Consider the following 23,747-nt stretch of genomic DNA (forward strand, 5'->3'; position numbering starts at 1 on the left):
GGTCTAATAAGGAAATACATCTTGTGCTCAGGTTCGTGGAAGTTGATTTAAACATTATTTCAAGAGTGAAGTAGGGTGAAATTGCCCTTTGGGAGGGAGCAAGTGTAGCCAGTCCCTCTCCTCCTTCACTGTTTCAAGCAGAGCCCTGACTTGTAGGACCTTCTTATCATGATTTTCTGTTCTTTTTTATTACAATCTTCTGTTCTTTTTCTTTCCATTTCTACCCCTTAAGTCTAGAAGTTCTTGCTTTTCCTCCTGTATGACAATTTGCTTCTCTACCACATTACTACTACTTTAAATACTTGGGTTGACAGAAACCTGAAACCTAATATTTTTTACCCAGGTGCAAAATGGGAAGTCTAAACAAGTTAGACCCTCGAGGAACACCACCACTGGTAATATTTTCTCCATCCCAGTAATTTACCATGAGGTGTGATTCTCATGTGTTACCATTAACTAAGAAATTGCATCAAAGATAAACCATTATGACATGATTTACATTTGAGAAGATCTGGGCTGCATTTCTATTCTGCTTTCTATTTATGTTGCAGTCACTGGTTACTCTTGGGTGCTCTTTCCCCTTAGAACAGTTGTTATGAGATGCTGAGGAGCAATGAGCTCACATTAACAGGTTCTACATTTCTTCTCCAGCCCTAGGCTGCTAATGCAGAAAATGTCCTATTCATTGAGAACCCTCGTGCCCAAATCTGCAATTTTGATATATAACCCTTTTTCTTTTTTTTCTTTTTTTTTTCAGTATTCTGGGATGGTAATTTTTTTTAAGCAGCCTCATTTCATTTTAGTAATGGATGTGGTAATTTGCAGTGCTTTGTCCTTGTTCCCATGAGGTATTCTGTCTCTGTCCTCATACACATCATAATTCTTACAGGAAAAAATGATGCAAAAAGCTAATTTAATATTTGGTTTGTCCTCCTAATTTCTACTCCTTGTTGACATCAGTTCTTCATTTCTTGCTCTTAATTTCTTGTTGAGAAACCATTTGTTTGTCTGTGAGTTCCCATTTTCCTGGCCTCCTGGCAGTTTGCATTTAACCTCTGCAGCCTGACCTCTGAAGTGCCAGCTGTCTTTGCTGATCAGTCCCTTTTTCCATTCCTTGTAGGTTCTCTACTTTCCCTTAATATCCTGCTTTGAGGTGCATTCTCATGCAGGTAGGTCTGTAGCCCTTTCCTGTCCCCCTTTTTAACTTTACTGGGATATAAGGACTCAGATTTAAAGTAAACCTTTCCCTCCCATACACTCAAATCCAACTGTGTATGTGTTTCATATATCTTTGGATGAAATTTTGGTTTATGGCCCATCAGGGAAAGGTGGGATTACCCTTGAAATGTAAAGAAAAACTGTTGGTTATTTTTGGGTCATGCAGCTGGTGAGGTCTGTACCCCCAGAAAAGATTAAGGAAGTTTGAATTGCCTTTGGCAATTACTCTATGTTGTATAGGCTGCTTATTTCCAGATGGTTTGGTGTTTTTTTTTTTGTTTCCTTCACGTAAAACCATGGGAATTAATTTGAAAAACTGGCATTTAAACCATCTGAATCAGAATTTTTTTTTTCTTGATGCTAGTTATGTTTATATAAACACAGTCCATTTTGTTAGAAGGTCAATGATTTTGGACATTCCCTGAAATCCTTTCCTGGTTTCACTTTTTAAAAGAAAAATATTAAAGGTATGTTGATGTTTCTTTTTTCATTGTGTTGGGGGCCAGATCTATATGGCACCTTTTTGCTGAAAACCCTGACACACAAGAGGACAGTTCACTTTTCCATTTTTCCAAGTAGTTGGGAGAGCTCATACAACAGATGCAAGGGCTTTTTAGAGCTGAGTGATCTCTTCTGACTCTGCATATTATCAAAGGAGAAAAGGATAAAATTAATTCCCCAGTTTTAGAGCATGGCGTGTGCGGGTCCAGCGTGGCTCTGTGTGGCTCTCTGTGGGTCCTGTGTGGCTCTCTGTGGGTCCTGTGTGGCTCTCTGTGGGTCCTGTGTGGCTCTCTGTGGGTCCTGTGTGGCTCTCTGTGGGTCCTGTGTGGCTCTCTGTGGGTCCTGTGTGGCTCTCTGTGGGTCCTGTGTGGCTCTCTGTGGGTCCTGTGTGGCTCTCTGTGGGTCCTGTGTGGGTCTCTGTGGCTCTGTGTGGGTCTCTGTGGCTCTGTGTGGGTCTCTGTGGCTCTGTGGCACCGCAGGGCCCCTCAGAGGCTGGAGGAGGGCGCTGGGTGCGGAGCCTGCGCTGAATTTCCGTGGTGTCGGGGGGTGTTGGGTTCCCAGTCTGTCAGCCCCTCCTGCGTGCACATTGGGACCATATGGGATTGCCCAGCTCCATGTGCTGGCAGCACTCCCTGCAGATGGACACGGATGAAACGCCCGAGTCCACGAACCAGCACGGGAATGTCACGTTTGGGCTCTCTCTGTCTGCGCAAATCTGTGTCCTCCTGAGCTGGGGGGTGGCAGAGCTACTGAGGAGTTGGGTTTTTTTCTGGCTTCTGGTATCAGAATGGGGCTCAGTGCTCTGCTGTGTTGATTTTGATAGTGTGAACCCTAGAGCTAATATAAATTTTAAATCACACTTTTATGAATTTCATTTAAATGTAATTGGAACTCCTCAATGTGGTCTAATGGTGATGTATAATGCTTGTCTCTTTCTTACCCTTGGGGGTGCTGGGGGAATCTCTGAAAGTCCCTTTGTCAGCTCTTTTTGTTTGGGGATAGCCATTTTCTTTTCTGGATCTGCTGTAAATTTCCAAAGTTCACCTCTGCTATATCCTAGTGCTTGATGAGCTGACAGCAAGAGGGAGATTTGCAAGTCTTTCACTGTGTTTGTTAGCCAAGACTTCCTGCAGTATTTATGCTGCAAGACTTTAAAAGCAATGATAATAGTATTTAGTAACTAAAAGCTTGAAAAACTTATTAATGGACTGTTTATATTTGTGTTATTCCTCTTAATTGTTTCCCTTCACTTTAATGAGATGAAAACCAATTTAGTGTCATTAGTAAGTGTCTGAGCATGTTCTTCAAACTGAGCTGTGAGCACTATGGTGGGGAGTCTGGGGGTTATATCTTTAATATGAGGGTTATATCCTTAATAGGATGGCACTTTGTTGTTTGGCTTAGTCTTAAACTTCACTGTGGGTCAGTGGGTGTTTGTGCTACATGTGGCACTAGATGTTGAAAGTGGATGTTTACATCTGGTATGCATTGGGAGATTAAGGTAGAGAGGATGAAGTTTTGGGTATGTGTTTTTTGGATGAAGGATAAAGTGAGAATACTTTTATTTCCTCTTAGATTTGAAACATATCATTCTAGCAATGCCTTTGAAACTCTGCCAGCTTTGCCAACCGTAACATTTATGGGATTTTGGACCTAAACTGAACTAGAGAACTGTTTTTAGTGGCAGAGAAAAAGGTTAGTGCATGAAAATAGCTGGGCCTATTATTGACTGCATGTGGTCAGTGGTTTGGCTGAATGTAGGTGGCTCTTTTCCTGTCACTGTTTTCAAGCATATGGCTTTGTGATGAATATAAAACTCTTTCGAAATGAGATCTGCTGCAGTTCTTTTTGCACAGTAGTCTTGTGCTATTTAGTAGTGATTATTTTGCTTTTGTCATTTATTTTCAATCCTGTATTAAAAAAAAAAAACAAACCTTTTCAAGTAAAGCTTGCTCCTGTTGACATCAAAGCTGAGAGGTTTGAAGAATGTGATCATCTGTGTATAGCAGCTGCTTCTGTCAGTAATATTTCTAAAAGGATGCCTAAACTGTGTGGTTGAGTCTTTATTGTAGTTGATGCTGGGATTGTTTGCAGTGGGCAGAAACTCCCTCTAAATGTGCACGTGCATTTTGTTTAATGATTACTTGTGTGAAAATCTCTAATACTGAATTACAACTTCCCTTTCTTTGCTTTTCATATTTCCAGTCTTGAAAGTAACATTTATAGCAGTTTCTCCCAAGGTGAACTTTTTTCCCATTGTGTAGAAGACAGCTTGGGTTAACCCAGTGTTTTGTTTCCTTCTTTGTGTGTAGTATACAAGGTGCAACCTCAGAACTCAAGGAACAGTGAATTTTCTTGCTCCTGCTGCAGAGAGCTTAAGGGCACAACAGGTTCTGTTTAACTTTAACTTAAACAGTGTTACCCTATTTATATCTTTGTAAAAGATCTGGGTGATAGAGCTGTAAATTGTACAGATTGTGGATTGTGTAGATTGTCTGGTGTTTTCAGTGTAGAAGAAGATTCTAGTGAATCTTGTTTTAGCAGCTCTCAGATGCAAGAGCTGGTTTCATTCAGCTGAGAGCAAAGTACATTTGGGTCTGCAAGATGCTGAGAAGTGCAGCAAGTTTTAGGGGCACAGAGCACTTCATGAGTTGGTTCCATTGCTGTGAAGTATTTTTAAAACAAAGCAAAACTGTTCTGTAGGTTGGGGGAAATGTTATGGTTTCCTCCTGTTTGAGGGAAATAATATATAGAATTATCCAGTTTTTAGAGTAACTGTAAAAGAATAACTAAATAAACAATGAGGTAACTTGCAGGGCTGCTTAACATATTTTGAATGTATTTGTCAGTCAGTCCTGCATCCTGTTTCACAGGCCAGACACAAGGGAAAACACTTTTACAAAAGTGAGGCTTCTTGTGTGATCATGCTTTACACATTTTTAAGAATTTAGTTTGTTACCTATCTAAAAAAATATACAATACTATTTGAAACACAAAATCAACTTTTAAATTATTGAAATAAAAAAAACCAAAAACTTCTAGATGCTGTAATTATTGCAGTGGTAGATAGAACTTGGTGAAATATCTTCCTGCAATATAATATAACAATATCACTCACAGTTTATTAAGAAATTTCTTTTCTAATTTAAACTAGCCCTTCTGAACTGTATCATGAAGACAGAGCTGTTTTTCCCAAGCAGGCTGGGTGAAAGACTGTCACTAAGCAAGAAGTGCTATGCATGTGTTTGTAACTCTTCTTGCAAGAGAATCTTAAGTAATTGCATCCTCAATAATTAAAAAAATATATAATTTGAATTTTCCTGAGTTTGGGGTTGTGCAAAACACTCTCAATATCAGCAAGCTTTGTAATGTGTTTTTGCTTGCATTTTGGTTTGTTTGGGTTTTTTTTTTCCCTCATTCTGTTTTAGGACTAGGAAAATGCTTGATATTTTGACAGTAGTAATTGTCCCAATTCAGGAATGCTCTGTAAAAGATATCATACTTGAAATACTGATAAAGGTTCCTAACTGGTACTGATAATCTCCTTCACCTTCATGTTCCAAATCTTTTTTGATACATGAAGATGATGGAGATTATCATGATGCCTCAGGTTTTAGCTTTTATATTTTTCACATTCTGTGCTGCTTTAGTGTGTGGGACTGAGCTTCACATTAGGGGATAGTGAGCTCTGCACAGAGCAGGGAGACAAAACAATTCCTGCTCCAGCTGGGCATCAAGGACAAATGATCCAAATCTCAGCCCAAGAGCACAAACACCGTGGGCTGGAGAGGGAGGAACAAGCAGGATGGGACTTCATGGGCTGAAGCTGGAATTGGAAAATTAACTCCAGTGTGCTAATGGACTAAAACTTATAAAAATGTGAGACCCCGTGAGTGGTTGTGCACTTTGTGACCATTTTGGTTCATCTTGGGTGCAGCCCTGGCTGGGCTCTTGTGCTGCCCAAGGTGGATCCATTGAGGAGATCCTTTTAATAAATCCCTACTTTATTTTTTAACTCCATCCAGCCTCTGTTCTAGGTCAGCCTTCACAAGGCATCAATCAGTATCAGTTCTCAACATGGACTGATAGAACAGTATCTACAAAAAAGTATCTACAAAAAAACTGCTGATGAACTTTGATTTTAATTTATCTGAGGGGTTTTTGTGGTGGCTTTTTGTGAAAGTAGTTACAATTCCCCTTGCCTGTTGTGCAGAGGTTGGAGACCTGCGGGAGCTGCAGACTCTGGACATCTCCACCAACCGCCTGATGACGTTACCCGAGAGGCTGCACATGTGCCTTTCCCTGCAGTACCTGACTGCAGACAGGAACCACCTGTGGTCTGTGCCCCGCCACCTGTGCCAGCTGCCCAGCCTCAACGAGCTCTCCATGGCTGGCAACCGCCTGGCATTCCTGCCCCTGGGTGAGTGCCCACCTGGGGGGTGGGAGACAGCAGAACAAGCTGCCCGCCCCCAGAAGTTAAAAACAAAACAACAAGTGAGTTTCTTTGGTGGTCCCCGCAGACTCTGTTTCTGGAGCTGTCACAGGGATCATATTGTTGGAAAATATGTTAATAAAAAAAATGCAGGTTAAGGTTTCGTGGTTTTTTTTAAAGCTATCAAATTTGCTTTATTTTTAGCTAACTGAGGGAAAAAAGTTTAAATTATGTGCTTAAATATAGTACTGTGTAATCTGAGTTCCACCACTTTGGGTAATGATCTGTTTCTGTTTGCTGGATATGATGATTTAACTAAGATTCCTCAACTAGGGTTTAAAACTTGTTGTGGAGTCCCAGTAACTCCATATAAATTACTTTTCAGCATTAGGAGTGTCAGTACCACATAATCCAGTGCAGGTTTAGTTTGTGCTGTGTACAGGCATCCATCAACATTTCCACAGTAGTAGTCCAGGGAGGAATTGATGTGCCTTTTGCTCAGCCCTTTTGAAAGTTGGGAAGAGTGGAAGCAGGTCAGGAGTGGGAGGTGCAGTCAGTGTGTGGGGGTTTGTTGGGGGCAGTCACTGTGTGTTCCCTTTGGGGAAAGCAAATCTTCTTCTCTGAACTTGTCGCTTTTCAGCCCTGCCACGGGGTAATCTCAGCTGAGATACAGACACACATGCAGAGCTGCCCTGCCATCTGAGAAACCATTAATACTTTTTCAAGAATACAGAGTTTGGTGTTAATTAGGTGCAGATTAAGTTATGATAATCACATTGGAAAGAAGCTGGAAACTGAGATTGCTAAAAATGAGATCATAATTTCTAAATTAATTACGTTGTATAGGTTTAACTTAATCTTTTCAGTACTAGCAGTTCAGTTTTTAAAGAACTTACTGATCTTTCTGAATTTTTTATCACCTCAGCTTTTATTACTGGAAAGTAAGTGCAAATAATGTCTCCAGACAAAGTGTTGCAGTTATGTCCCAGCATATGTCATTATATAAATGAGAAAACGAGTTCCAGGATGCATCATGCAGATTCCACAGTACTAAAACAAGCAAATTGCCTTCCCTTATTTTGGCAAATATTTTTAACTCCCATGAGAGAGGAAGTTAAACAATTTTAATTTTGCAAAAATTCAGTAAGATGAGATGTGAAATTTTAAAGGATAAAAGTTTTTGCTACTTTTGCACTGGTAGCGTACCTGTGAGCGAGCCGTGACCTGGATGAGCCGTAGATCTGCCAGAGTTTTAAGTTCAAAAGGAGGAAATAAATCTCTAATATAATGACACACCTTCTTTTTTCTTTATTTTTAGACTCAAATTCAAAACATTCAAAAGGAACTTTTAAAATAACGGGAAACATCAAAGACTGTCAATTGACCTTGTTCAGTAGTTCTTAATAGTGACTCACTGGAGAACATTTGGAGATAATTTGCTATCTGTGGATATGAAACTGAATCATAAATCCTAGAGTTCAGAGGAAAAGCAGCACAGTATAAATGTAAATGTTTAATCCTTCCTCTGAAGAATCAGAAGGCTTCAGAGTGGTCAAGATGTGATGAAATAAAGTAGAAGAGAGAGTGCATTGAAAAGCAAAAAGATTAAATCTATCTTCTGTTGCTTGGAAAATATTTGTCTTGGAGTATTGCTGAAGTTAAGGCATAATTGTAGCATTACTTCTGCTTGCTGCACATGTTGGCTGGTGGGGTTTTTGTGTGTATTCTTACATCCAACTTCACTTTACCAGTTAATGACTGATAAGGATGCTAAATAATGGTGAAAAATACTGCAGAAATACTTTCAAGTGATAGTCAAGCAAATATTGTCAAAACAATTTTTTGCAGTTAGGGAGCTGTGTTGAAAAGCAGAGAATTTATTCGTCTCCTGACAGAATGGTTGAGTTTTGTTTGTTTTTTTATTAGATGTGTCCATGTTAAAATAAATGCAGTTTAAACAAATTGCTTAATGCTTTTTAAAGCATTATTTACTGCATTTGTTTCACGTGGTGGGTGACATCTACTCTGTCAACCAGGAGTCCATTCTGCCTTGTCCAAGTTTGTCCCTCGTAGCTGCCAGCAGAGCCTCTTGTTGAGTGTAGTGGAAATCTGCATTTTCCTGTTCCTGGATTGATGGGTGCAAGGTTTATTCCAGCAGCAGCACAGCCCTGCTGGACAGGGATCTGGAGGTTCTTTACCCTGTACATGTTTGCAGGCACATGTGTCTTGGGAAAAACACTAACTGTTAATTAGTTTAAAAATACAGCAAAAATGCCTGATCCCACTCCCTGACTTTCAGAACAGGACCATAAACAAGCAGATGGGTAAACAACAGTGAATTAGTAATTTGTTTTGCAGAATACACCTAAATCTTGAATATGCCAGTGTTTTGTAAAAATAATTTTTCAGTTGTGAGTATTTCAGTTTATACTGAAAGAAATGAGACACCATGGATCTCAGCCTTTGGGTCTTCCTAATGAACTAATTTTTAAGAACAACTCCAGCAATTCTATGTATAAGTTGGACTGGAAGCTGCATCCTGAACAGTTGTATTATTGTCATGGTAACTTCATGCTCCCTTACTAAATGGTCTTAGAAATCTGCTGATCATTGTATATCAATCTACTTACAACATAAATTATCTTTTGATAGAAAATTAACTTTAAATTTTTAGCATTACCGAGTGCTCCAGTGCCTGAAAACAAATTCCACTGCAAGCAGAAATGTGAATCTGATGACACTGCAAAAATAAAAATCATTTGTGTAATAAAATACAAATATAATTAAAATAGGCCATAAATTCTCAAGTGTACTGGCAGTACAGGGGATGTTATGACAGCAAATATTCAGTATTATATCACTTTATTTGAGGGTTTATGTGCACTTTTTCTTCAGAAAATGGGTCTAGTAATTATCAGTGCACAGTAAACAAAGGTCTTATTCTACCTCAGTATATGCTGCTTTTGTGTCCATGCCCTCACAGTATGGTTAAAAGAGCATCAGTGCAGCCACACAAGAGCTTTTGTTCCATCTTCAGCCATGTGGAATGCATATGCCAGGGCCCTGAGGTTAAAAAAAAAAAAAGGAAAAAAAAAAGAGGGAGAAAAAGAAAAAAAAATAGAATTGGGGTTTGTTCAGGACTCATGGCATTTGGTCATTTCTGGGAGAGAGGTCTTTGATCTGGGAGGCTGGAAGGAGGAAAGTGGAAATGTTTTAGACACAGTACAGTGCTTGCAAAAGCCACATGAAAACCTTCTTTGTAGCTTTAGCCTTTTCAGAGATGGGCAGCTTCCTTGTTGCACCGAGTTCTTCAGAAGCAACTTTTAACAATATTTGTTGGCCGATATAAGACATAAAAATTAATGTGGATGGGATACAAAGAGCCTTTCAAAGTGATGATTTATTAAAATTTAAACTTTATGGATAATGTTTGAAACTGGGAAAAAATCTTTTGTAGTCTAGAAGATGCTTGGTTATTTAATGCAAAGAAACTCTATCAAAGGAACATTTATAGTTACAGGCTATTTGGCTTTGGGAATTGAATTTTTCCTACTGAGATATTTTGTCTAACATCCAAAAATTTGCTTTAATTACCTAGGAAATGCAGTCAACTCAGAACTTAGAATCTAAACATAGCATAAGATAAAGACAGAGGGAAGAGATGAGATGCAGCCTCACTCCCCCCTCTCAGTGCATATGAAAAGAACAGCTTTAGGGCTTTTTTTGACTTGCCTGATTTTCAGCCCATTTGCATACATCTGTGTAGAAACCAGCAAGATGAGCCTCTTTTAAAAATTTTCTGCCATTCTCTAAATTAATAAGTTAAACAGTAGCACATTCAAGCTACCCCAGCAACACATAGTTTCCTGCTGGTTTTAGTCTAACTGGCTTCTGCAACACAAGGGAATATTCTCTGAATATTACATGTCCCCATCCACCTGCTACCTGCTTTAAATTGTGTTGGCTGATTCCTCACCAGCCTTACAATATTTTATGGTGTTATATTGCCTCTGTGTTGCAGTATTTTTATTCATTGTAGGATAACAATGGGGTTTTGTTTCATCTAAAAATATCCCAGAACTTCACTAAACTATTTTCAGCCCTGCAATAGTGAGCCCAAATAAATCATCTCGTTGAGGTGATGCTCAGCAGCATCTCCAGCAGTGCCCATCAGTCAGCAGAGGGATTTGTGCTCCCATCCTGAGGGAGGACACTTGATGGATGCAGCAGATACTTCTGGGAGCTGGAATGTCTCTGGGACAGGGTCAAAGCAGCATGTGATGGTTGAATGTGTCCCTTGATGTCCAGTGACTCTGCTTTGAACAAAGCCCAGATTATGGTCCCTGAAACCCCCACAGACTGTTGCAAAGCAAGGGTCTGTGTTAAAGGGGAAAAAAACCCCAAAACTCTTTTTTTCTCTGTTAACACTTTTATTTTGGAAAAGGAGTCTCTTCATTTTCTGTTGGTATCATCACTTGTCCTTTATATCAAAGATTTGATATTGTGCCACTCCTCAGCGTGAACTTTTAAGGTTTCTGGTGCTCACAGCTGCCATTCAAGTGGGTGACAGCTGAAGAGATTCAGTATATTTTCAGATGGACACACATCTGGGGAGGGATCACTCAAAATATCTGCACTAAACTGGTATTTAGACCTCTTGTGTACAATAAAACTATTCAGTAATAAAGAAGGGTTTGTATTACCTATTGTTGTAGTAGGGAATAAGAGATCAGTATTCCAAATAGAATTTCTGAATAGAAATATCATGGGAATTGTTTTAATTTTTATTTTGTTCTTGATCGTGATTGCAAAGGGGACAGAAGCTGTTCCCATTTCTCCAGTTACCCTTATATTCCTGCCAGCCAAGGTAACTGATAAAGATGGAAGTCAGAATTAGTCAATATTAGTATTGTCTTGCTGTGGCTGATGCAGCCAAATGCTTGTTTATCTAAGTCTCTCTAAGGTCCTCATGAAAGTTTAACAAGTTGGGAGGCACACAGATTATTTGTGTTTTTCTTGATGCAGTTTGTCTGGGTCACAGCTCTCCCATCCTGGGCAGAGCCTTTCAGACTTTGCTCTCCTGGTTTGTGCTTTGCACTAAGCATAGAAACCTTTTCCTACCCCAGTGTCTCAAAGGGCATGGGAGTGTTAGATGAGTTGGGCTGCCCAGCTGATCATACACATCAGCTTTCTTACTAGTCCACAACTCCTTCAGACTTTTCTGGTTAGTTCAGTTTGGTATCTTTTGAAATGTCTCTCATTTGTTTTTCACTTATTTTAATAGCAGACAGTTTTACCACTCACTAGACCTTGCTAATAAGCAAAATTCTCATTTCTGAGAATTCTTCCAAGAAACCTAATTTTTCCCATTTAATTTTAATTTTTAAGCAAAATAAAATAGATCCATACTGATATGTTTCTATCCAGAGGTATCTTGATAGATTTCTAGTCCACGAATGCATTACTTAATCATGCTGTACTTGCTTCTTTGGACTACCAGCCATGAATATTTTAAGAGCAGTAATGCAATCAGCACACCTGCAGAAATATTGATCATTTATTGCAGCCACAACTTTTCTAACATTCTGCAGTTTAATGCTTTGTCTTTTCTGGGGCTCTGTAATTCACTGCATCACACAGACTCGTTTCTGAATGACTGCACTTGTATTTGGTTAAGGCTAATGAATCCCAGCAAGGATCTCTCCTTGGAGAAGAGGAGGAGGGGGACAGAGCACATTCTTGTGTCTGTCTTGCCCACTTTCCCAAAGATAGAGAAGCTGTGATTTCACTGACATGAGGCCAGTTAATGAAAGCAGGTTTGACCTTATGAACTTGAAGTATGCACGGAGGATTTGAAATCAATTGTCCCTTTGCTTCTTCAAACTGACTTCAGAGTTTGTCAATGTTAAAATTTAATTATTTATAATGGGATTTTCAGGGCTTCTGAAAGGGGGCTTTGTTTTGTTTTAGTAATTTGAAATGCTTGCTTCTAAACAGCTTTTCAGCTCATCCATAATAAAACCATTGGCTGAAATTTTACAACTGAGAAGTACTAATTTATGTTTGCTTACATTGAGTCTGATTAGCTTATTTATAATTAAAGAGAATTGTTTTGCTTATAATTGTCACTATGTCATCCTTTCTCCCCTTGACTTTCCTTGTTTTCTAAACCCAGATTTAGGTCGTTCTCGAGAGCTCCAGTATGTTTATGTGGATAACAACATTCACCTGAAAGGCCTCCCATCTTATCTGTATAATAAAGTCATTGGTTGCAGTGGGTAGGTATGAATTAATTCAGATGTCTTATGTACCTGTCCTTGTAAAATTTCTCCTGTATGGTACAGCTAGTTATTTTTTGTGTGTCTGTGATTGATTCAGAGTTGATGTTACTTGGAGGGGATTACTGCAGCTCCCTGCTCTGTTTTATTTTTGTAATAAATCTTCTGTGTTAATTGCTGACTTTTGACTATTTTAGTATTAAGGCATAACAGTGAAGTTACTCTGAAAGAATTTGTAATAATAATGTAAGGTCTAGAGCTGACTTTAAAAGTTGGCCAAAAGTGTAGGCTTCACAGAGTTTCCAGAACTAAAGAAAGAACAAAATAATTTTCATATATTGCAGCATCTCCTTGTTTCTAAGTGCTCACATTTCTGTAAGTTGTTGGTCATATCTTGAAAAGTTGTGTACAGCTCCTTCACTCATTTTGCATCCCAGCATCAGCTTCTTGTAGGTCTTGCTACCTACTAACTAAAGTGACTTTTTTTAGGAGTTATGGATTGACAGGTTTATTTTTACGTGTGGATTTTAAAAATATCCTGGGCTGTCTCATGTTTGTGGTTAGAATGCAAGAAAAAAGTGGTCTGTGTAGGACACTGGCTTAATTCTTTCTGCCCTGACACTGGCATAAATTAGGATCAGCACCCCTGATGAATGGAGCCTTACTGGTGTAAAACTGATCAGAAGAGGATTGTCCCCATTACCATCTAATTATAAATTTCTGGTATGCTCACTCTCAGCAGATCTCGCATTAAATATAAATTCCCTCTCTACAGCCTGCACTCTGCTGCAATATGGGAGATGCTGAGTCTTGGCATTTTAAGGTTTTTCTAATATTCCCATGTCAGCTGCTTGGTGATATTTAAATACTTGCAGTTGGATTACAGTTCTGCTGAACTGTGTGACTCGCAAGCTTTTACTAATTTTGTTTTTCAGGAAGGATAAATTCTAGCCTTTTTTCTTTCAGAACTGATTGTAAATTGTTAGACAGACATTAAATTGACCTTAAATTTAACAGAATTGTATCGACTGTGACCAAAAATAGTAATGATAATGCTGGAGATGGTCCAACTGTCCTGCCTGTTTCAGTTGGTTTTATACAACAACCATGTATTTTTTTCTTTTTTTTTTTTAAGTTTTCATTTTATACTCAGTGAAAAGAATTTTATCTTTGCACTGACCTTTGTGAAGATCCTACCAGTTCTTTTTGCTGTTCTTACATGTACAGTGCTGGTGAGACCACCTGCTACTGTCTCTGATATTATAAATCTAGTACAGAATTATAGAATCTGTACTAGATCTTAAAAATCTGGTCTAGAATAGACTAAAGGAGTTGCAAGTGTTGCAATGAAATTGATTATTGTAATGCCTCTGTGGAATGAAAAGTGATTTTCTTCCTTAATAATGAATAGTAAAAAGAGATAATTTCTAGTAAGAAAAATGTTTCTATTTGTGCACCAAACAGATTCTTGTCTTTGTTGTGAAACTGCCTTGAAACATTACAGATTATTTTTAAGAAAAAATTTCAGTATGAGAAGAGCACATATATATTGTTAAGAAACGAAAGGTCTTATTTGATAATGTGCTGAGAGACTTTAAAATTGTGTAATAATGGTCATGTGAAGAATTTCTGTGTTCTTTCCAAGAAAGCATTAGTAACCAGGCTAAGGTTTTCATGGGTCAGGCAAGAGTTGAAGATCCAGGCTTTAGTGCTCTGTCTGGCCCTCCACTGGAGAATAAAATCTGACAAGCTGCTGTTACTGACATAAAGCTTGATTTCTGAAAATAGAATATAAATTGCCTTGTGTAAGTATTGAATCTCTGTCTGGGCATCCTGCAGTCAGACTGACTGAAAAAAGTCTTTTATATGAGAGGTGATGATCTCAGCACTCAAAATAAATTTTGATCTTATTTTTTGCAGATTGGATTTCATAGTCCCCAGTTAGGGATTTGTCAGTCTTGTTGAAGGCAGCCAATAGGTGGTCTCAGCTTTTTTTTCCTCTCACTTATTTATCCACCAGGCTTCTGCAGCTCCTATTTTCCCCCAGCTGTTTAGACCATCCTCTATTCCAATTTTTAACCTCCATGGATTTTGTGTGTGGCATTAATAGCCTCACCCTTTACATGAAGTAGACCAAATGTCCCAGCTCTGAACTGCAGAGGCTGTAGTGAGTTCAGGGTTTGTTCCTTAGTGAGGTTGGTGAGGGGTTATTCAGCTTGAAAATACAACATGATAGATTTATTTATTGTGATAACTAACTCATTGGGAATGGATCATTGGAATACTGGATCTCTGAATTCCCACTTAGGTTTTAACCTCACTAATGGGAAAGTATTAAATATTTAGCAAGAGGCTTATTGACTTGCTTGCTGTTTGATGCTGCTCTTTTTTGGTTGTTTCTCTGGGCTGTTTCTCCTTTAATCAGAAGAGATGAGATTCTTTGTTGTCAGAGAAGTACTATGAGACTTCTTTCACATCTGATAAGGTTGAGAGTGGTTACCTCTGTTTTAGGTCTAGTATCTGGGAAGGCTGACAAATTTGTGTTTCTGTTCCATTTGTTAGGACTGGCCCTAACAAGTTGCTCTTGGCTTCAAATTTCAGTTGTCATAAACAATTCCAATTCCCCTGTTGACTTCCCCAACCTCTTAGTAGAATTTTCCTATGCGTGTCTCTCTGGTATGATCGCTTGCAACAGGGATCACGTAAAGAGTTATTATTTTTACTACAAGTTTCTCTCTTTGGATCCAAATAACCTTCCCTTTCCATATATGATTTGGGAAGGGCAAGGCTATTAGACTTACTAGGATATCTTCCCACTACAGTATGGCTGTTGTTTTTATTTTTCCTTCATCTGCCCACCCCATGCCCTCCAAGGGAACCCTGTGAATGGGGAAAGGTGTAATACAGAATCACCCAGTAGCACTTAAAATACATTGTTTGGGGGGCTAGAGTTTGCTTCATGTGTCATGGTTGAGAAATCCATGATTGTTTTCAGCTGGTTGATTCAAGACATGGGAAGCAAACTGTTGGGTAGGAAACTGCTCCCCTCAGTAAAGGATTTACTAACGAGAGGCTAAAAGAGATTGTCACGTGGGCAGAGTAATGGGCACGTAGCATACGTGGCTCACCCCCTTGGGGTTGTGTTCTCATTTCTTGATGTTATTTGATGAGTAATTCCTCCAAATGTCCCATGTCTAGCACATCACAGAAGGTGGGAATCTGTAGAAACATAGAATCATAGAATAGTTTGGGAAGGGACCTTTAAAGGTCAACCCCACATGTATTGCTCTCTACAAGGAATTCTTGAGGGGTGCTGCACTGGAGAACAGTATCAGGCTTTCTTTGGGTTGGTCATCTGGGTTTCCCTGTAAAGTTACTTTTATTATTTTTTTCTAACCACTTTCTAAATGTCTTGTGTCCTTCTAGTTGTGGTTCTCCAATTCAAGTTTCAGAGGTGAAACTGCTCTCTTTTTCATCAGGCCAGTTAACTGTGTTCCTGCCAGCAGAGGTGAAATCTATAGGGACAGAAACAGATCATGTCCTGCCTTTGCAAGAACTGGCCATGAGGACCCTCTATAACACCTACTACAGGTTTTTGAAAGGTATGAAATTTTCTGCTTTCTTCAGATAACAGAAAGAGTGAAAGTGTTTTCTGGCAGTGATAGGAACATTTTTAACAGTTCTTCAAAGGCTTGGGCAAGGATTTATATTTTAAAAGATTTATTTAATCAAATTATGTTTGAAATGCTGCATTAGAACAAAAATGTCCAATATCAAAAACCAGAGTTCCAAGACTATTTCTGAGGTCAAGCGGTGCTTATAAATGGTTTCTTACTTGAAGCCTGTATGAAGAAGGACACTTTTTTTTGCAGGAGAAACTCTTTAATGGAAATAGGAGATGAGAAATACAGTTCCTGAGGCAAGATCAGATGCATCAGCCAACAATGCAGCTCCTTGCCAGGCAGCACACTCCTAAACTGGCAGACTTGTTATACATAAGGCAGAAGAAATGCGAGCAGCCCTCGGCCATTTCAGCACAGCGTGACAGCTGAGCTGCTTTAGTTCTGCCCCAATTCAGGCTCTCTGCTCTGAAGTGGCCCTTGGCTCATCTGGTTCTGCATCATGCAATCACATGAGTTAGCAATATCTGATGATAACCTGCAGATCCTCTCAGATCTGGATGTGTTGTGACTCCCCACTGTTGATGCTATCTTGGGAATTCTCAGCTTTAAAGGTCAAAGGAGAAAGCGGAAGAGTGGAGAGTTCCAGTGGGAAGATTAGAGGGGTTATGGAAAGGGTCTCTTTGTACCTTGGCCACTGGAGTAAATCCTCACTGCTTTGCCAAGAGAAGTGTACAAGGAGGTCTGCCTTTTCTCACCCACTTGTGACTTGCACAATCATTTCTGGAATCCAGCTGTGTGGATATGGTTCCTGAAGATGCCAGTGAGCTTTGGTGTGGGAATGGGAAGGTGATACTGCAAAATCAGTTTAAGGACTGGTTTGTAAACGGTTTTATACAAGGCTGTGAGGATTACACCTATTTTCAGCCAAGATGCAGACCCTGAAAAAGATGGATTTATATATCCATATACACACGCCCATAGCTGTGTCCTATTCTGGGTGGCCTTATTAAAGACTGTGGGCATTAGCACTGCAACAGCCCAGTTTTGGTGAGCAGGAGCAGTGCCTGTGTCAGACAGGTGTACGATAATGCTGTGCTGGGGAAGCAGGTGGCATGTATGATTAAAGTAGCAGATTTCATCTGTCACTGCCTAAATTTGCAGTTTCAAGAGTGCTGTTAAATACTTGGCTGCTGCTGGGGAAGTGACAGAAGTGACTGGACTACTTTTCCTCAGTCTTTGCTAGGCTGCAGTGTGACCTTTTCTTTCTGACGCAAATGTCCTGCCTGTCCCCTCCTTGGGGCTCTTGTGGTACGTTGTGTCTGGGGTTCAGCCTTGCAGTGGTGGAAAGCTGAAACCAGTGTGATACCATAAAACTGATTTATCAGGTACTGCATCTTGTCTTGATTACTCAGCACCTAAACTCACTCACCTGTCTTGGCTGTCTCTCAGTTTCTAGATGGAGATCAGCATGTGGGGTTTAATTTATAAAACACTCTGTGGTTTGGGCCAGGCCTGGGAAAGTGATGGCTCTTTCCCAGGAAATGACCCTGGAGTCCCTTTTGGTGAAAATGATGGCATCTTGTAGGCTGTGGGGGAACACTTAACAGATGAGGAATGTATCGATCTTTTTAGAGTGGTCTCTTTGGTTGGGCCACTGAGAATTATGCTGGGCTGGATTGAATTTCAAGTAATTCCAAATACTGCAAATCTCTTTTTGCTGATGGTGGAGTTTGGGCTTTGTAGTGAGGTTAGCTATCCTGCTGGATTGGTTGCTGAAATATTTTAATAAAATACTACTGATGTCCTTTTCATAATGTTGTATTGTTATTAGTTGTTATTAGTTATCTAGACAGATTAGACATCTGTCTACATCATCTCTGTGTCTAAAAATCCTTCATGATCTTTTAATCCTTTCTAATATTTGCTCAAGCTGTAATATTTTCACCTGAGTATTTTAGCCCAGTTAAAGTTATGCCCACAGATGCTAAACTTGTACATTTAACTTCAACTTTTTGAATTTAGACATGGAAAGCACTATGTGCCTCACTTTAATTGTGGTAATTTGTATTACCTCATTGTTTTGACAAAACCTTAAGAATGTGAGGCAGCTGTTTTCTGAATTGTTCATGGATCATGCTTGTGTTTGCCTTTATCATGCAATCATTTTATTATAAATATTTTTTGTTTTTTTTCTTCTCTAGATTTAAACTTTCTGACTCCAATTTCACTACCCAAAAGCCTCTTGGAATTGCTGCACTGTCCCTTGGGACACTGCCACCGCTGCAGCCAGCCTATGTTTACCATTGTCTACCCAAAGCTCTTTCCCTTGAGGGAAACTCCAATGGCAGGATTGCATCAAGGGTAATTATACAGGAAATTACACTGGGGTTTCGTTTAGGAAGAAAAACACCTTATGGAACAAAGCATATTCTTAAGGATTTTTTTTTTTAAACTTAGCATTTCGGATCCAAAGTCCCTAGCCTGTGATTGCATGTCTATGTTGACAAATATTTTATGCATGAGTCAACCAAAATATTTCTGTTAGTCTGTTAAAAGGGTCTTCAGATATGCTTGTCTCAGCCTGGTGTAAGACAGGAAGGGGTTTGGATAGGATGGGATTGAGCTGTTTGTGGTGGTGCAGCACATGCCTGGCAGCTCTGTGCCCTGGGAAGGAAGTGGTACTAACACCAGTAATTGCCCTCATGGTCTCAACCCTGACTTCAGATTGCCACCACCAAACAAAAAGTGCTGCAGGATCGAGATGGCAAAAAGCTCTTAAAGCTGGGGCTTAATTAAAATGTTCTGCAGTAAAATACTCCTGTTTTAATTTCCACACTAATTAACTTGAGATATGCTGTGGAAGCATTCTGCATAGGAACATACATTTTGTAGCAATACATGTTTTTAATAATACTTCAGTTTTATGGTTGTAGCAGTTGTGAAAGTGTCTGCAGGATTCACAAGTCAAGTGCACACACCCACACAGACTTGCTGGCCTGCTGGACAGTAGAGTCATAGAAGGGACTCAGAATGGGGATATGGTTCAGGGAATGTTGCCTTCATGTAGATAAAGATATAAAATACCTTTAAGGTGAGCCCTGATGGCTTTGCAGTGATTCTTTCCCTAATCATTATTAGTCTGAGTGGATACTGTAGCCTTCCATGAGCCATAATATCAATAAATCCACTTTCTGCAATGGAAAAGCATCATCTAAGGAATTTCAGCTTGTACTGTTTAAAAAGTAATAAAGGGGGTTTAAAGCAAAGTCTCTTGGAGTTAAAAAAGCAAAGGTGATGTTAGATTCTTGTTACAGAATTCAAGTCAAGCCATTAATTATAAAGCATATACCTAAAGGTGGTGGGCAGAAAAGAAAGGTGCTCTAAAAAGGAATGTTTTTGAGATTACTTGTTGGTGTCTGTATAATGCAGGGACACCACTTAGTTCCTGGCCTGAGGAAATCCATTGATTTGATAGTTGATTTGCTCTTCCATAAAAACAAGAAACTGCTTTTCAATAGGAAGAACTTCAATAAAAGAGAAGAGACTAATGGGTGGTTCAGGTCGATGGTACCTGTTTTACACAGCTGTATCATAGCCTGTTTTGCTGTCAGTTTGTAACATGAGAAGCATCTGATTTGTAAGCAGTTCAGCTTTATGAAATGAAACAACTTAGGTATGCCAAATCTGGGCAGCAGCCAGAGGGCTGCATAAATGCTATTTTGGAAAAGCCATCTTTCTTAGAAAGATCTGATTGCAGAGATTGTACATTTCAATTTCCCACTCTTCACTTCAGTCATATGTCGAAATTCAGTAGATTTCATGTTGAGTGAAATAATTAACTTCCATATTACAGTCATAATACTCTTAGTCATGTTATAATCATGCTATAAAGAATCTTTTTCAAACATTCAACAGTATCATTTTCTAAGAAAATGATTGAAAACTACTGGCTAGTCACTAAATCCATCTATTACCCTGAATAATTCAACAGTGTGAGAGTTTGGACTACTTTGTAATTAATTGCTAAGCATTGCTCATTGTAGAAGTTACAGTTACAAGATGATAGGCATTATCAGTAGACACCTTTAGGAATTATTAAAGTTAAGACTCCACAAAAACATACTTTAGAGCTGTTTTGGAAGAACATTCTAAAATTAACATTCTAAAATATAATAATTAAAAATAGTATTTCTGCATGGTTTTCACTTGTTTCAAAAATAGTTGTCATTCCTTCCCTTAGACAAGAATGTACTGTGTTCTGCAAAATGCCTTTAATGAATCCAGTCTTAAGTAGCTGACATTTGATGCAAATCCACAGAAAATGAGATCTAAACAGGGCAGCCTGTCATCCTTATCTCTGTAGCTTGTGCACTTGACGTAGTAAGATTATGTGGAATTGTGGAGGTGTGATAGCTGGTTTAGAAAGATGTGAAGGACAGGGTTTCTGTTCTAAAGAGCTTAAAGTGACCATGAAAACACACAGGGTAGGGATCCTGGGTGTTTGAACAGCACTGATTAGCACATGCCACATCCATGCCAGTAACTCCTGCCTGGATTCCGTATCACATTCTGTATCCTCTTAGAGGGAAGGAGAGTTACGTGTTGGAGTGGATTTCTGTATCTGAAAAAGCACAGATGCCATGAGCACTGGGTAAAGTGTGATTTCTGGGTTAGTGAAAAACAGATCTGAACATTTTGAAGGCAGATATCTCAGTCCCTGCCAGGCTGGAGCAGGAGCAGGGTCACCGAGGCTCGGATCGCACTTGCACAGTGCCGTTCCTGCTGCACTGCGTGGCACGGTGTGACAGCACTGCCTGTCACTCATCCTTTCTGAAGATCTGCTTGTTCACTCTGCTAACCAGGGAGGACACTGGCCTTCAGTCATGTCATGCCTACAAGCAGTAATTTAAGAAACACACGAGCAGGACCGAGGCTGCCCAGCTATTTTCCTGTCAGCTGCTAAACCTGCTGGCTGTGACACTCAGGCACACCCTGCTCAGAGAGAAAAACCACACACTGCTGCTCTAAAGCCAGTGCATAAGAAACCAGGAAGGTTTTGAGAACCCCTGCAGTGTTTCCCTGCCTTGGTGTCAGGCACTCAGAGACAGCAAATGAACCTGTGCTTTTTCTGGGCTGTGGAGATGGGCTAATCCCGTATTTTACAAACCAGCACGTTGTCTGTGTGGAATGAAGCCAGGAACTTTAATCTTTACTGACAACTGTTCCCCCCCTCCCCTTTTGTTTTTTTTTTTTTTCTCCTAGGAGGACAACTGTTAGTTTTGTGGCATACTGCTGCTCCACCCAGTGTCTGCAGACTTTTGACCTACTGAGTTGATAAACATTTCAACCTCCTCAGGAGTGCTGCCAGTGTAAAGCTGCGTTCGATGCCGTGTCCCCGTGGTACTGGAATACCGTGTGTGCTTGTGCCAAAGCAGCAGAAGTGCCCAGTCAGGAACACTCTGAGGCACTTAAATCCTGCCCTATCAAATCTGGATGAACTGCAGGAACTTTTCAGAAGTGTAAATACTGAGCTTTTAAAAGTATTAATTTCTTTCTCCTCCAAGGCAGCACACAAACCAAACACATTCACAAGCTCTGACTTCAGGATTTCCAGTATTTTTCAAATGTGCCTGATTTCAGGTTGACCCATTGCATCATTTGAGGCAGTTGCATTCCTCTAACTGGAAAAAGAAAAGTTCAGTTATGGCAAACAAATTTTTCTCTTATTCATCCCTGTCCTCTTCCCCTGTACAGCTGCAATCAGGTGTACTGCTGTAAGCCTGCAGAAACCTTTGATGGATCCCAGTAACTTTTCCATAGAATTCAGCCTTACTTTCTCCCTCTCATCTTAATGTTTACTGCAGCAGAGTTATCCCAGTTGTATACCAAGTCTGTGACAGTTCTGTGTGGTATTTAAATCCACATGCTAAAAGCAGATCTTTCTTTCTAGTATCATTAAATACCACAGTTATTTAATGGGAGTAACTAGGATATGTCTGGAGACTGAAGATCCTGTTTCAGTGAAGGCTGGTACTGATGCCTACACTAAGGGCTCTTGCTCCAGCATGTTTGAGGGTGTGTTGTCTTTATTTTCATTGCTTTATTTTTAGAAATAGTTCTCCTTTTGTTCCATGGAATTCTTCAGGAAGAAGACAACTTTTAAGTATCAATTTCCCTTGGAAAAAATCCAACTAGTAATATGATAGTAAATCTTTATATTTATTGTATTTTTACAGTTGCAGGCTGTAGCTCTGCAAAGAGCTGGTCTTGATCTTTTTCTAGATTCAGCATTTGGCTGATTTGTCCAAGTGTGTCAGTGGATTGTGTGCCTTGGAGAAGGCTGGAAGTCCAGGAGCAGGTGTGTTTCTCCATGCACAGGTATATTTGCACACATGGATACCTACACAGAAGGGCTGGGACTTTTGTTTTTATATATTAATGGCAGATTTGGTGCAAATTGCCACTCACTATCATATTTGTGGGAATCTTTTTTGTTACATCTTGTTTATTTTAAATAAAGAACAAAAGATGGAAAAAAGGCCCAAAATGCCTATGTGACTAAACATTTTCATTTTATACTAAAACAGTTTATGGATTATTAGCCCCTTTTGATTTGTTTTTGAATATGTAATATTTTTTTTAATATAATTTGTTCTTTTTTTTTTTTTACTTTCTATTTCTTAGGTATAAACTACTTGTTGATTCAGCACAGTGTGCTGCTCTGTGCAGTAGGTAGTTACAAGCTGAAATAGATATGAATGAAACAGTTTGTTATAAAAATGGCAAGATAAAGAGACTTATTTGGTAGTGTATTAGCATATGTTGTGGTGAGGTGTACGTACTTTGAAGGCAGGAGGCATTAAAATGTTTTCCTGTTGCCAAAGAAGCATTTGTTCCCTCTGCAGGCTTCCTGGCATCTCTTCAATAAATAGAGTATCTTAAGAGCTTAAAAGAGTACCAAAAAGGCAGTTTTGAGGGTGGAATTTTTGGGTTGTGCATGTAACTTGTAAAAATCTTTCCTGGTTTTATTGGGTTGGTTTTAAAGAGTTGAATTAGCATTAAGAAATGTAGAACTTAATCATTCAGGAATGCAAGTATCATCTACTGCTTAAGAATCGTGAAACTTTCTAAAATAAATCCCATTTATTAAATCTGCTTTGCAGTAGGGGAAAGAGCCATGTCCAAGCAGCCTTGGTGCTTTTGGAATTCTGTCTGTGTCATTTCCCAGGTTTGTTTCCATGTTGGAATCCCAGCAGGCCCAGCCACCTCACATTGTTCACTGCTGAGGCAGCAAAATCCACCTTCAGCTTTATCCTTTTCCTTCAGTACCTCAGAACTGAGATGTAAATTGCCCATGTACAGTTATATCTGTATCAGAAATGTGCAAGTGTAGGACAGAATCCACTTTTTTAAAAACAGATGATACAAGCTATGGTAGTGTTACAGATGTTAATTTTTATACAATACTCTGATCAGGATTTTTCAGTATTAATTTTTACTGTGGCTTCCTCTGTCTCTGAAAGAGATGTTTTCTTGGAAGTTTTTGTCCTATTTTATAGCAAGTTGTAGACTTGGAATCACAGTTTATATCTGAATTCAGTCTGTAAATACTGTTTTGGAGTTAAATCTGGCTGTGGTCACCTAAAAGACATCAGCATTTGTTTTATTAGGAGTCAAGAAGAGTGAAGCTTGATT

The 23,747-nt window shown here is 39.3% G+C and overlaps 1 protein-coding gene across 8 annotated transcripts in view; it reads left to right on the plus strand.

Annotated features, from left to right (window-relative positions):
- The window catches only part of LRRC28 (leucine rich repeat containing 28), a 48,588-nt gene extending 25,998 nt beyond the window's left edge, over positions 1-22,590 (plus strand). For 4 of the 8 annotated variants that reach the window (XM_041418636.1, XM_041418635.1, XM_041418637.1 and 1 more), the window contains 5 exons: positions 5,933-6,139; positions 12,327-12,429; positions 15,856-16,031; positions 18,254-18,413; positions 21,315-22,590. In XM_041418636.1, the coding sequence (XP_041274570.1) occupies positions 5,933-6,139; positions 12,327-12,429; positions 15,856-16,031; positions 18,254-18,413; positions 21,315-21,387 (719 nt within the window). In that variant the 3' untranslated portion in view covers positions 21,388-22,590. Of the gene's footprint in view, positions 1-1,120; positions 1,170-3,294; positions 3,415-5,932; positions 6,140-12,326; positions 12,430-15,855; positions 16,032-18,253; positions 18,414-21,314 lie in introns of all 8 variants that reach the window. The other 4 variants (XM_041418639.1, XM_041418640.1, XM_041418641.1 and 1 more) reach the window with 4 other exon arrangements.
- Positions 22,591-23,747: the final 1,157 nt, after the last annotated feature.

Source organism: Onychostruthus taczanowskii, unplaced genomic scaffold (assembly GCF_017590055.1).
Source record: "Onychostruthus taczanowskii isolate IOZ18803 unplaced genomic scaffold, ASM1759005v1 scaffold6, whole genome shotgun sequence".
Classification (NCBI taxonomy): Eukaryota; Metazoa; Chordata; class Aves; order Passeriformes; family Passeridae; genus Onychostruthus; species Onychostruthus taczanowskii.